General features: G+C 38.7%; 1 protein-coding gene across 2 annotated transcripts; it reads right to left on the bottom strand.

Moving 5' to 3' along the window:
* Window positions 1-477: 477 nt before the first annotated feature.
* On the bottom strand, window positions 478-13,707 carry LOC107796193 (protein DCL homolog, chloroplastic). 2 transcript variants are annotated; one of them, XM_016618938.2, is made up of 4 exons: window positions 13,314-13,707; window positions 1,437-1,551; window positions 1,006-1,114; window positions 478-880 (listed from the first exon to the last, which is right to left on the bottom strand). In XM_016618938.2, the coding sequence occupies exons 1-4, from the start codon at window positions 13,622-13,624 to the stop codon at window positions 780-782; spliced, it is 636 nt and encodes a 211-aa protein (XP_016474424.1). In that variant the 5' UTR covers window positions 13,625-13,707; the 3' UTR covers window positions 478-779. The 2 variants fall into 2 exon arrangements, with proteins under 2 accessions (XP_016474424.1, XP_075082314.1); XM_075226213.1 differs by having other exon boundaries at window positions 478-1,114; window positions 13,314-13,703.
* Window positions 13,708-14,521: the final 814 nt, after the last annotated feature.

Genomic DNA, 14,521 nt, shown 5'->3' with positions numbered 1-14,521 from the left:
ATAACTTATTGGCAAGCCAAAGTCCACAAAAGAACGAAGTGGAAACATGCAAAGATGGGATTACTTTGACTCAAATTCTGCCTCGACCATCACTATGTACTGACAGACCGTGCGATGGCTTGTTTTTTTTTTACTTTTCACACAACACAATTCATAGTTCTAAAGCAGAAAGAAGTGTGACTCTTTGCCATCTAAATCCAATTTGATGCACATGACATGATCTTACGGTCAAAGTTGAAAAGGCATGCTACACCTTTTGAAAATTTTGGAGGTGTACAAGCTGAGCATGAGTTCGATGGTCATCATTACACCTCCCCTGCATGATTGAATCTGAGAGACATAATGAATGTTTGACTATTCCTCCAAAAAAATACTTACTTTTTCCATTCCTACAAAGATGGTGTACGAGCTGATTTGCGTCGTATATACTATTTAACCGAATACCTGCTACTCCCACCGGCACAAGCTCTTGCCGCCTTTCTTTAATTGGCAAAATAAATTTATAGTTCCTCAAAGTTAAATGCAGTAGTCTCTAATACAAGCTACTGTTTTTAGCTACAAGGTCAGCATGCAAGTTTTACTTGTGTAAGCCGTTATGCCAAGTAATGTGCCTTCAAGAATTAAAGAAGATAGAGATAGTGATTCACCAAAAGAAAGCGACAGTCAACATTACAACTAATTAGTATGGAAGTGTAATCTTTATCATTTTTACTTCCACCAATTAAAACATGAAATGCTGGTCAACTAATATCTACCACATTGACTAAAGATATCACAGGTCATTTGTTGGTCATTGAATCCATGAAAACCTTTTGCCGCACACAAGCATTCATATGATCCGTCATTTTCTTGTTCCTTCCTTGAAAAAGACCCACCATGAGTGCTCTACAGACCAACAGTTTCCAGCTTTAGTATTTATGTGAAGAGAGGCTGTCTAACACAAAACTCAACTACCACGTTTGAAGTGTTCTTTTATGAATTTTTCCGCATAAGAAGGGTACTTATCTCGAATGTACTGTCTTAAACACTTCTGGTAGGAAAAGTCTATCCATCCACCATCAGTTCTTACGACAAAGAGACACCTAGAACGTCTGAACTGGGGATGCCGATCCACCTACAACATAGAAAGGCTATTAGTCAACTAAAAAAGGCAGATATTTTTATAACCAGCGTCACAACTACTGCCTCTTCACAACATGCCACTTAGCTTTAGATTAAGGACCTGACTCCTACATTAGCAGAACGTAGTACAAAATAATTTCATCAATTCTATTGTGTTATCCTATAGAATTGATAACTTGTCGCACGCAGCTGTTCAATCTCTACTAACAAATTCCGGATCAAACTTGTTATCCTTTAAATCAATTGTAAATTTTCTTAGCAAATATAGATAATAAGACCGAGCAACCACATTTTCATCTAACTATGCAACCAACCATAATTGAGTCGAGGCCACATCCAATTTTATCCTCGCAATGAGGATGGTAAGCAAGAAGCTTGTCTACCACTATTTTCTCATCTTCTGCCGTCAGACGTTCTCCATCCATATACCTGGGAATGAGGAAAAGAGAAGTATAGGAAAAAAAATAAAAGAATCACACCTATGTAACTATATAGTAAATTCATGATCATGTTAAAGAAAGCAACATTGACTGAAAATTAGCAAGCAATACCGGCTCATTTCACAACATCACTGCTTTCTAATTGAAAAGGAGACCGTTTCTAATTCAAGCCGACAATAACTACGTAAACAACATGTTTGGCAGATTACACAAAACAAGAATTTGGTTGAAAAACAACAAAATCCAAATGCATTGAGCCATAGAGGATAACAAATTATAATAACTACTGTGCTTCAATCTCAAGTAATAACATAGAGGATAACACATTAAACAAGGAATTAATAAATAAAGATCCTACTTATTTTATACAAAGCAAATCAAATATGGTGCAGCAGACTGAAAGTACAATGGAGATTTTGATGTTTATAATATTGACAATACATTTAATAAGCAAGTTATCAATGAGAAGAAAGGACTTTCATTTACAGTAAGCTGCACGGTGAAACACTGCAATCCAATAGTGACCAAAGAGCCCTTATCAGAACTGTATTTCTTCAAAATTCTTCTCTTCACCTTAAGACTCTCGTAAATCCTTACTTTCTGACTTTCTATAGCTACCAAAACAACAAGAATAGTGCATCAAATGCCAAACTTTGATGTAAGATCGAGCCCTGGCCTTGGAAGCCATCCATTAAAGCCTTCCTAGTCCTTTTTCATTGGTTTTTCATCGATGCAGTACACACACACAAAAGTTAGGAGAAGCCGATTTAAAGAAAGTTCTTTTGCTCATACCTTTTGCAACGTATGAGCTTTCACCTCCTCTTAAGTTTTATTATGTTTTTCCAATACTTTCAGTTTTATTATGTACTTCTGCTAATTTCCAGGCCCTTCATAGCAAGCTTAAATTCCTGGAAGTTGCGATCCTACTATTGTCTGAGTGAAGTTAATGTTTAGCTTATTGGAATGTTCTCTAGCACCTAAGAAATCTTATACTTCATACTCTGTTACTTCATTCAAAAGGTGCAGCTCAAATTCTAAGAGTTTAACTCACTCACAAAATCATATTGACTTTTTCTACATACTTCAAATTGCACCACTAATAACCAAGGCACAAGAGAATTACCTCAGCAGGAAAGATAAGCTCCACCAGTAACTCGCTAATGCCAGAAAGTAAGATCAAGCTATCAATGGCTTCTTCAATAAATTCAGAAATTTTAAGAGTCTAATTGCTTTTTGATCTTTTCATGAACACAATGCCTCCGGTATGGTTTTATAAATTAAGCGAATGAAGTCAAAAAGGAAAAGTTTCTCACATGTTCATGAATCTTCAAGTTAACAAGAAAGTCCAAATCTATTAAGTAAACTTTTCTCTCAACGCCTTTCACGAGCTCATCACTAACAATCCTATTGTCAAATCAACAGCCATTTCTTTGTCTTCCACCAGTTTTCTCTTCCAAACCAGATCCAGGATAATCAAGGAACTATAGCAATCCAAATATCTTTGCATGATGCATGGCAAGTCTAACAAAGCTGCATTCATCTCCTTGTGAATAATAGGCTGTCAGTGAAAAAGATTGAAAGAGTATCTTGACTTGAGCAGAAAACTCATGTAAGGCAATTCAGAGGCTCACAAACACACGAAGGGCAAAAGATTGATCGTCGTGTTGGTAAACATGACCAATGCCTAAATAGCGGACAAAAAACTTGAAATTGGCTAGTAACTAGTAATAGACAAGATTTTAGCGGAAAGGAAAGCTCAAGGAAGAGCAAGAAAAGCACACCAATGCGTCGACCGAGAAGGTCATAAAAGGACGTTAAACATAATTGTAGAAATAGTGAAAAACCTTTTCTTCTTATTAGGAAAAGATCAGAATGTGTCTGAGCCCGGTTCGAACCGGGGAGAAGTGAAAAACCTTTTTGCAAAAATACAGCCTCGTGCAGTTCCAGAGGAAGTTAGTGATTCTGTATTTTTTTTTTTTCTCCCTGATATCACCCCACGTTGGTGTCAGAAACTATACAGCAAGTGTTAGTTTCTGAACCACTACATGTGCATAGAACAACATGTCAAGCCTCCCAAATATAACCAATTAACTATACAAATCGTTGTTCTATCTACACCAAAAATATAATAGATAACAGAGAAATCTTGACCCTCACTGGACGCTCTATTACATCATACATTCTTCTCTTCCTTTTCTTCCACCAAACCAAAAATGCAAAAGTGGCGCTGTCCTCCATAGATTCCTTTTCTTCTTATCCTCTGCTCTCAAGTTCCATCCTGCTATCATCTCCACTAACATTCGAGGTCGAACCCACTGAATATTGAAGGTTGCAGATATTAAGGCCGAAAGCTACAAAGCAAAGCCACACAGCAGTAAAAGATGTTCTACATTCTCCTCATGCTTTTTCCACATGCAACACCAACTCACCACAATGCATCCCCTCTTTATCAAATTGTCCGCTGTTACAATAGCTCCGCGAGCAGCAATCCAGGTAAAAATATGCTACTTTTTGGTGGCTTAGATCTACATATAGCCTTCTATGTAAGACTTGGTTCTCCGCCATTAAACAAGAATCTATACTAGGATCTGACTGAAAGGTGCTTTTATGAAGAGCCTTTCCAAATCAAACTATCTACACAACCAAATTGATTAAGGCATATATTTTTGCTAGAAGTGATTCTACCTAGTCCAACTCCAATCTTGTAAAGGTCCCCGAAAAGATATGTCCCATGAAGTCTGACTTCCTTCCCATCTTAGGATATCAGCTATTGTACTCTTTTATCCGTAGCCAATGAGAATAAGCATGGATGGTCATCTTCTCAAGGTGTTTTCTCCGCACCACAAATCAAGCCAAACTTGTATTCTCGACCCGTTTCCTATCGAGAACCCAATGAATTTGGATTGGTGTATCTTCTATCTTAAAAGTAGAAGCAAAATTTGGGTATAAAAAAAGCCCTTCCGACTTATCATTGAGAGAAGATCTCTGTGCATAAGTTTGGTCCAGTGATAGTTTTTTTGATACTGGTACCAATATATTAAGAAAAGAAAAGCACTAAGGCAGTGCAAAGCCATATGTACAAGGGGGAAGATCAAATCTGATCCACCAGACTTACAAAAAACCTAACATGTCAACCAAGGACTCTGTATTCTCCACATGCCTTTCTGTACACCAAAAATAAAACAGAAGAATACAATTCATCTTAACATTCTGAAGAGTATTGTATCTGTCTTCAAAAACTCTTGAGTTCCTCTCTATCCACACTGTCCACCATACACAAGCAGGTATCACTCTCCACCATGTCTTCTGACTGACTACACCTCCCATGTTATTCCAGGATTTTAGAAGCTCCAGAGTAGTTGCAGGCATTGTCCATCTGAGGCCCACAATGTTAAGGAACAATTGCCACAATTGACTAGTGATAGGACAATGCAGAAAGTTGGTCTCCAGATCTCTGCCACATAACAAACATCTCGAGCATAACAGAAATCCCCTTCTTTGTAGGTTGTCTTGGGTTAAACAGGCTTCTCTTGCTACCAGCCATGTGAAACAAACCACCTTAAAGGAAGCTTTTGCTTTCCATATGTTCTTCCATGGCCATCCCACTGTATGCTGATCTGCATTTGTAAGCATGAAATAGGCAGATTTGACAGTGTATAACCCGTTCTTGCCACAGTGCCAGAATAAGGTGTCTTCATTTTCATTGAGCCCTTTGAACCCTTCCAAAACCTTTAAAAAATCAGCAATTCTCCCAATTTCCCAGTCATTCAGACCTCTTCTGAAAGTGATATTCCAACCATGCTGACCCCAACCCGCTTCCATTTTAATATCAGGCATGTTTGCAATACTGAAATATTCTGGAAACATCTCTTTAAGTGTACCATGCCCAAGCCAATTATCATTCCAAAATAGTGTCTTCCTACCATTACCCACCCTTGTGCTAGTGTTAACCAACACAGAGCTCCATAGTTGTCTGATAGATTTCCAAACAGCTACCCCATAGGAACTGTTGACAGGACTAGTGCACCACTGCTCAGTTTGACCATATTTCTCCCTTATAACCTTTCTCCACAAAGCATTAGCGTCTGAGTTGTATCTCCACATCCACTTCATAAGTAAACTTTGGTTGTGTGCCTTGAGGTTCCTGAGTCCCAGACCCCCCTGCCTTTTGCTGGTGATAAGTGAGCTCCAATTTACCAAATGTATGGCTCTCTTATCTTTGTTACCCTGCCAAATAAAATTCCTCCTAAGTGCATCAATTCTTTTCCTCACCTTGGATGGTATAGGAAACAATGACATGACATAGGTCGGGAGTGCATCCAATACAGTGTTAACCAAGACCACTCTGCCTCCCAAAGAAAGATACTGACTCTTCCAAGTTGCTAGTCTTTTTTCACATCTTTCCAGCACTCCACTCCATATTTCTTGAGCTTTATTCTTGGAGCCTAGTGATAATCCAAGATAAGTAGTTGGCAAAGATCCCACCTGGCAGCCCAAAATTGCAGCTAATACCTGTGTATTATCAACCGTATTAACCAGAAACAAACTAGTCTTACTCCAATTAAGATGAAGCCCAGAAACAGCTTCGAATATTACAAGGATTAATCTTAGATGTTTTAGTTGCTGAGCATCAGCATCACAGAAAACTAAAGAGTCATCAACATACAATAAATGTGTGATCCTCAAACTGTTGTCTTCCCTACTTGAGACTGAGAAGCCTCTTAGCCAAGCATTCCCCTGGGCAATCTGTATCATCTGACCCAAACCCTCCATAGCAATTAGAAACAGAAACGGGGACAAAGGGTCACCTTGTCTGAGACCTCTTTGTGACGGGAAAAATCCTTCTGGAGAAGCATTAACAAGAATAGAGAACCTAATAGTTCTTATACAGAAAGAGATCCAATTAATCTACTTTGCACCAAAGCCCATATCCTTTAGAACTTTCAGAAGAAAACTCCAGTTTACATGATCATATGCTTTCTCAATATCTAGCTTGCATAGGATCCTTGGAGTTTGCCTTCTAATTCTAGAGTCCACACATTCATTTGCTATCAATGCAGCATCTATAATTTGTCTGCCTTTGATGAATGCCATTTGGTGACTATTAACCAACCTATCCACCACTCTTCAGCCTCTCTGTCAATGTTTTAGAGATGATCTTATACACACTTCCAATTAAGCTAATAGGTCTAAAATCTCTCAGATCCTTTGCACCATTCTTTTTTGGGATTAGTGCTATATAAGAGGCATTGAAACTCTTCTCAAAGTATTCATTGCAATGGAAATTCTTAATGGTCTTCATAAGATCCTTTTTGACTACCTCCCAACACTTATGAAAAAATCCCATAGTGAATCCATCTGACCCAGGTGCTTTATCTGACGCACACAGTTTTAAGCTTTCCAATACTTCTTGTTCTTCAAAGTCCCTTTGCATCCACACCCTTTCTTCCTCTGTAATGCTTGTCCTACCCATTATGTTGAAATCAGGCCTCCATGATTCTGTTTCGGCATACAGCTTCTGATAGTAGGCTACAATCTCCCTTTTAATATCATCTGGATTAGTAATGACTTCCCCTCGAACTTCCAATTTATTTATGTAGTTGAATCTTCTGCGAGAGTTTGCCATTTTTTGAAAAAACTTAGTGTTTTTATCTCCTTCCTTAAGCCACAATGTTCTGGACTTCTGCCTCCATGATATCTCTTCATGTTTTGCTACCTCCTCGAACTCCATGTAAAAACTTGCCTTTTGTAACAATTCATTCTCATTAAGAGGTCTCTGTTCCTCGAAGTTATCTAGAGCTGAGATCTGCTCCAGAATAGCACTCTTCTTTACCTTCAAACTCCCATAATTGTTGGCATTCCATTGCTTCAGCTTTGTTTTCAAACCTTTAAGTTTGTAGGCCAGAACATAATCTGGTCTTCCTTCTATCTGAAAAGAGTTCCACCAGCCTTCCACCCTCTCCGTAAAGCCTTCAACCTCCAGCCACCAGTTCTCAAACTTGAAATAAGACTTTGAGAATTCCCAATCCCTACATTTCAGAGAAATTGGGCAGTGATCGGAGCTAATCCTAGGAAGTAAGGACTGCTTAATGTTACTAAACACCTCATCCCACTCAACAGAGAATAGAAATCTATCTATTCTAGAAGAGCATTCTTGATTTTCCTTTTTCACCCAGGTAAACATTCCCCCTAACAGTGGAGGATCTACAAGTTCCAGCTCCCCAATGATCTCTGAAAAATCCCTCATTGCCCTGGTAAGCCCACCATTATGTCTTCTCTCATTTGCAAATCTAGTTGTATTGAAATCCCCACAAACCACCCAAGCCCCCTCACATACCCCTCTAGAAGCCGCCATTTCCCACCATAATTCCTCTCTTTCCCTTCTAGTTTGTGGACCATACACCCCAGTTAGATACCAATCAAAATCATTATGCAGCGATTTAATTTTGCAAGTGATGCTTTACAAACCAGAATTAACTAACTCCCCCCTCCATACTCTTTTATCCCACATAATTAAGATACCACCACTCCTCCCATTAGCCTCTAATCCCACATAATCTACCCATCTATTACTACACAAATGTTTGACTATTGTACCACATTCCCCTTCCAACTTTGAATCCTGAAATCAGTATATGTCTGCTCTCCATTCTTGAATCAAAGATTTGATAACCCTTTTTTTCCCAACCCCATTTACCCCCCTCACATTCCAAGAGATAATGTGTACCTTCATTGATCACTATTACATGTGTTTCTCCCCCTGTTTCTCGATCCTCCTTCTTTGAATTCGATTCCAAAGGAGGTCAGATTATTGACCTCTTTAGATCCTTTTTTGTTTTGGTGTAGGTGTGGTAGAGCTGCTGGGAACACAAAGTTTCACCTGTCTTTTCCTGTCCAACTTCATGAAGAGCTTGAAAGCCTCCCATTCGCAACCCTGAAAATCCACTCCGAACTGTTTGCTTAATTTCACCACGTTTCTGTGAACCCATAAAGAAGCTTCAAGTTCTGCTAACTGAATCTGCATCTCCAGAGGAAGAGGGTCCTCCATTGGCCATTGGTGAGGTTGTTCTGTTGTCACCAATTGTAACTCATTCACCACATAGCTACTGTTTACCAAATCCCCGATTATCTGATTTATACCTTCATTTGTATCTATGTTGCTCACATCTGAAAAGGCAAGGTATAGATCTCCTGAGCTTCTTTGTGATACTTCTTCTCTGTTTTTCACTACTTCCACCATCGCCAATTTCGTTCGATAGATGTTTGCTTCGATCTCATCTAACAAAGGGTCGTATTTTATAAATGTATTGGGCCTATTTTCAGTCAAAGATTCCAATAAAAAATCAGGCTCAACAGCTGCAAACTCCTTTTGTTCATTTATATTCAGACTCTGGTCCAGGCCCATAACTTGGCCCAAAACTCTTTTCCCTATAAAACCCTCAGCTAGGGCCTCTTCCTCCCTAGCGTGCTCCACACAGGAAGTCTCACCCACGTGCCCCACACACTCCTTATTTTTGAAAATTTGCGCAGTCATCTCCTTACCCACGTGCCCAACCACTCTATATCCCCTAGACTCAGACAAGTGATTGGACTCCTGCAATTTCACGTCTCTAGTATCCCCGTCATACTTTCTACCAACTCTCACCGTCGGCGTCCATTCGCACCAAATCGGTAAGGTAAAAATCAGACAATTTTTCTCCAGATCAATGAAGCGAGGAATACTTTCTGGTGGACCTCTAACTTTGATTCTTGCCCACTTCAGGTGATTTTTCAGTGTTGTCTCCTCTTCTGTTTCAATCCACCCGCCACACTTATTGCTTATTTCCACCATCACCTCTTTTGTCCAGAGATGAAGAGGAAGCCCAATAATTCTGACCCACAGCCAGTCGATTACTTCATCGGACTTTGTGCATGCAAGTTCCGGCGACCACCATTTCAGTTTCAGAGGTTCGTGCCTCCACTTCCAGTCACCTAGCATCACCTGGACAGCCATGTTCCTGTTGGGAAGTTCGAACAGATATTGCCGCTCGTTCAGATCATAAATAAGCACTCCATATACTGACTTCCATTTATCAGCCACCCATCTGTGCAAATCTGCTCGAGTAGGAACTTCTGACTTCCCTGAGAAACTGCCTATTAAGCACCTGCTTAACAGATCATTTTCTGTGTTGTCATCGACTTCAGAGAAGCTGATACAGTCACCGTGATGCTCAATCCTGTCACCACCTTCCTTCAAAGACCATTTGCTTTTGGCTAGAGCATCACCATAAGAGATTTTCATAATGGGAGGCAGCTTCTCAACATCATTCACAACTCCTTTGTCTGTAAACTTTGAGATTTTTTTAGCTATATCTCCCCACCCCCTGTTAGGAGCCAGTTCAGGAACAATAATAACTGATCTCCTCTCCCCTTGTACTGCCACAATACTGATGAATCTGCCGTAACTGTTGTACTTCTGAGAACAAAAGTAATTGTCTAAATGGTCTTTAAGTTTCCAGTTGTTATACCTATTTCCCTTGGTTCCTGTTGCCAAATGTAATAAATGGCAAATCCACAGCAGGGCCTTCTTGCTAACTGTCATTCTGTGCATTGAACTCCCTTTCCTTTCCACCCAATCATACCACATTTCAGAACCAGAAAAGTCTTCCGTTATATCGAAAGATTTGCCTCCCGCATTAAAATAAACAGTATTGTCCATATTATGATGATCTCAGATGAAAACAGGATATAGGAAGGGAAGAAAGATTTCTGGTGCTGAACAAAGGTAAACAGTCGCCGAAATCTGGGGTATATTCGCCGGAAAATAGAAAAAGTCGTCTGATTTTGGTGAAACTGAAATGTGTAGGCTTGGAAAAGCCTCGAGAATAGTGTGTTTGAAGAAAAAAGTTTGAAAGGTTGCCGGAATAAGCCACACGCGCCGGCACGTGGCTGAAATCTCGACGGAAAAAACAGTCGTGTTGGCCGCGTGTGAGGGCGCGTGAAGGCTCGGTTGCCGGAGAACTTTACTGGGGTTTGGTTGCGGGAAGCTTGGCTCTTGATGGGGGTGATGGAGTCCTAGGAAGTAGAAGAGAGAGAAGAACCTCGGGCAAAACAAATGAGCTTGACATCCAAGCTTCCCCTAACAACAAAAAGAAACGTTAAGATATAGCTTTTATCCTAATCTTGTCTATCACAAAGAAAGGCAATGCCCTTCATCAAGAGACTTTTAAGCAGAAAATGATATCCTTTGTGTTGCCTGGTGGAATACGCAATCAGCTAAGTCCATATTATTTGAAGAAGAGGGTTCAAACAAACTACTAGATAAACACAAGTCACCACCCAAGAACTGTTGGATCACTACCAAGCAAGCATGATAACCGTGTCTTGATTGTATCATGAGTCCCAATAGAGTCAATTGCGGTCGGTAGAGGGAATATATTTGCAAGGCCTTGTGATCACCAACAATACTCAACACACCACTATCTTTGTTCATCTTACGCAACTGAATACATTGACAGATAAGAAACACTGGAGTCATTGCTGCTTCCAGATATTTATTAAACCACAACACGTTCAATAGAAAGAAGAATCTAATAATAATAACAAAGAAGGGTGGAAGAGTGTTAGAAACAAAAAGAAGGTTTGTAGAAGACTAGTTCGTAATTTTTCTTTTTAATTTTTCCAGTTTTTACATGTTTTTTATTCTTTGAGAACATTACTAACTTGAGCGAAAGAATTTAATCCCCAGGTTCCACGGAATTCTCACATCAATTATCTCTTTTCTCTCTGCTCTACGAGGAACACTTTTGCTATGGAGCTGGCATCTTCCCGGACTCGGGGGGTCGACACAGAAGCGCACACAGAAGACCAACACAAGAAAGGATGGACGTTCAAACAACTTCACCAAAATCTCTACAACTTAGCCAAAATCTCTCTGATACGCAATTCAAAGCAATCCAATCATCAACAGATCCTAGTGCAAAATTCTGACAATATTAGTATTACGTTCGGACAACTTCACCAAAATCTCTCAGCAATTCAAACCCAATTCAATCATCAACGGATCTTATTGTTCATTTCTAACTTAATATAATAATAATTAAAAATATCATAAAATATGATAGCTAGATAGAGAAAAGATATGTTGATAGAAACATATTTGGAATCCGAACAAGAGAGAAGAAGAGATAGAAGCGGAATACCATATACAAAGAAAAATCTTTAAGGCTGGTCTCTTGTTATGTGAATACATTACACTTGATCACAAAGAGGAGAGGAGAGGAGAGGAGAAAAAGGATAATCTAGATCCATCTAAACCCAAGACAACCCAATTAAGGTAGCGTTGCACAATGATTCGAAATCACATATCATTCTCAACCTATTAGCTCTAAAGTCTAAAGTGAAAGGAGTAAGGGGTATTTATAAGCTTTCATAGCACTTTTCTGCTCTGCCAATCACAACCAAACCGTTAGACAATTACTTAAATACTCAATCGCAAACACAAGTCTAGCAGCAAAAGATAATAATGCTTGGGAACTATGTTAAGATTCAATCGAAAAAGTTATTTTTAGAAAAAATAATTACTAAATCATCAAAGCAGCTTAAACTTTAAATAAATATAAAATAAACTTGACATACCTAAACTTGCACCTCATCAGAATAACAATCAATTCACGTATCGAACTACCTTTTTTTTTTTTGGGGGGGGGGGGGGGGGGGGAGGGATTCACTCAAATGTTACTATTTTGAACCCTTGACCTATCCTAACTTAACTAGAGTAATATAGAGATAATTACTTGTGTATATGACCGGAGAAAACAAAGAAATAACCCTTCAGGTCAAACAAGTCGATCAAATTGAGTACTAAATATGTCATAGCGTTAGCCTTTTCTTCAATTACACATTAATTTTCATACAAATAGATTTCAAATGTTTCCTCATAATTGCACGCAGCAGAAAAGAAATACTAGTAAGTAGCTGACTCTTATTAACTTGCCAGCGTCAACACAACCAGCTTTTCAATTCAAAAGGCAAAAATTATCGGTCACTTATCTAGGTTTCTGAATCTTTGGGTGCTAAAAGATCTTACAGGCTAACCTAAGCTAAGGAAACTCGACGAGAAATGCACCTCTTTCTGTAGCTTCTTCGCCTACTCCAACTATCAATGTCAACATACCACGGAGCAGCTGTATTTCTTACTTGCATTGCTATAATAGATCCTTGTAATCACAAAAAGATAATACTTTTCCAACATCTACGGCCATCACGATTGATTATTGTATTGTGCTCTTGTAGGAGAGTGATCCCTTAGTGCTTTAATAATGTTGAATTTCTCTTACTTAGCTCATAATTTGTGAAGGTAATGAATTAGCGTCACATATTCAACTCAAACATTTTGCAGTTTCATTTCCTCAAACACAAAACAGGCACGAAGTCATGTTCAAGGCATAAGAAGCTCAAATGGGTAATTATGAACTAAATAGCCTGAAAATCTACTTGGATATACAAATCCTTCCTCGTAATTGATAGTTAATGAGTATAATATATCAATTTGACCTATGTACTATACCAATGATAGTAAGAGAAACATTAACAAAAGATTGAAAAATTAGCTTGACAGCGAAAACATAACAAAGTTAAAAATTGAACAGTAGTTTATACAAAATAGAAATGCCCGAGGTTGTGAAAGTCGTATAAAAATGGTACGACATCAAATTGACGCGCAAAATGAAAAGAATACCAGGTAATTGTAAATTAAAGAAGATAGCAGACCTATCGGAGTGGATAATTTCCTTGGCGAGGAAAATAACGGGCTCGATATCTTTGAGTATCTGAGCTTCTCGTTCTTTCCATTTTCTATAGTCCGGGTCAGGCCACCTAGGGTACTTGGGCGGGTCCTTGGTCCTTAGCACGGCGGTGGTCTGTTCCCCATCTGACGCGGCGTCATCGTATGGCTGAGACGACTCAGAAGCAGCTGAAAACAGCCTCGGAGCAAGTAAAACGAAGGTAGGATGCTGGAGACGTTGATAGCAAAAGCGAAGCCGGAGAAGAGGGAGACCTCTGAAGAGTAGCGGAGCCGCCATTGTTGGCGTTTCTGTGAGTGATCAGTAGTTTTAACTTGTGACCCAAAAGTAGAGGAAAAAGCAAGATAGTATCCTAAATATGAGTATTGAAGTATTTTGGTCCTTTATATATATACTACCGAACATAAACATCTTCTATGTTTGCAAAAGTGAACAATTTAGTCCAAGCTTTAAAAGACTCCCTCTAACAAACGAAAATGTCACAACTTAGCATGACGTAGTATCGAACCTTATTAAATTATTATGTTATTTATTTTTGTCTATTGTTTGTGTGGGAGTATGCTAGTTTAATATTCACAATACTTTCCAATACTAATTGAGCTTATGTGGCGTGTTAATGAGGGCCAAGCCACCTTTTACTAAGGATAATCAATCAAAATATCACGAAAAATTATACAATGGTATATAAGTAAAATATTAAATTTTAAATGTATATAACATATATATTGAACATCCTTCGTCAAAAAAAAATTATATCTTTCAAATCTGAACAACCTTGAAAAATTTTCTGGTTTCACCACTAGTGTTATTGACCATAGGATGTGTGAAATAAAATTCATTCTAGAAAAACATGCTTGTAATGAATAGCAAGTTGATATAGTAAATAGTATATAGTATGTTATGAGTGAGTATTAGGAATGAGCATTAAGGCGTAGTAAAGAGGTCAGTGATGAGAATGAAGTTTTGGCTTCGATATGCCATCTATCCTTTGCGCAATATTTAAATTACTAGTTTTTGGGCACGCGGACCCAATATTAACAAGTATAAAAATTTAAAAATCACATTTGCTTTAGAAGCCAAGATTTGACTATATTGCTCAAAAATGTGTCTCAAGCATTACATGATATTTATACTTCTTTGAGAAAATAACTTGAAAAATGTGAGCTTGACTGTCGG

The sequence above is a fragment of the Nicotiana tabacum genome, chromosome 12 (assembly GCF_000715075.1).
Source record: "Nicotiana tabacum cultivar K326 chromosome 12, ASM71507v2, whole genome shotgun sequence".
NCBI classification, from domain to species: Eukaryota; Viridiplantae; Streptophyta; class Magnoliopsida; order Solanales; family Solanaceae; genus Nicotiana; species Nicotiana tabacum.
Note: the sequence above shows the minus strand (reverse complement) of the source record. Positions and strands in the feature narration are given on the sequence as shown.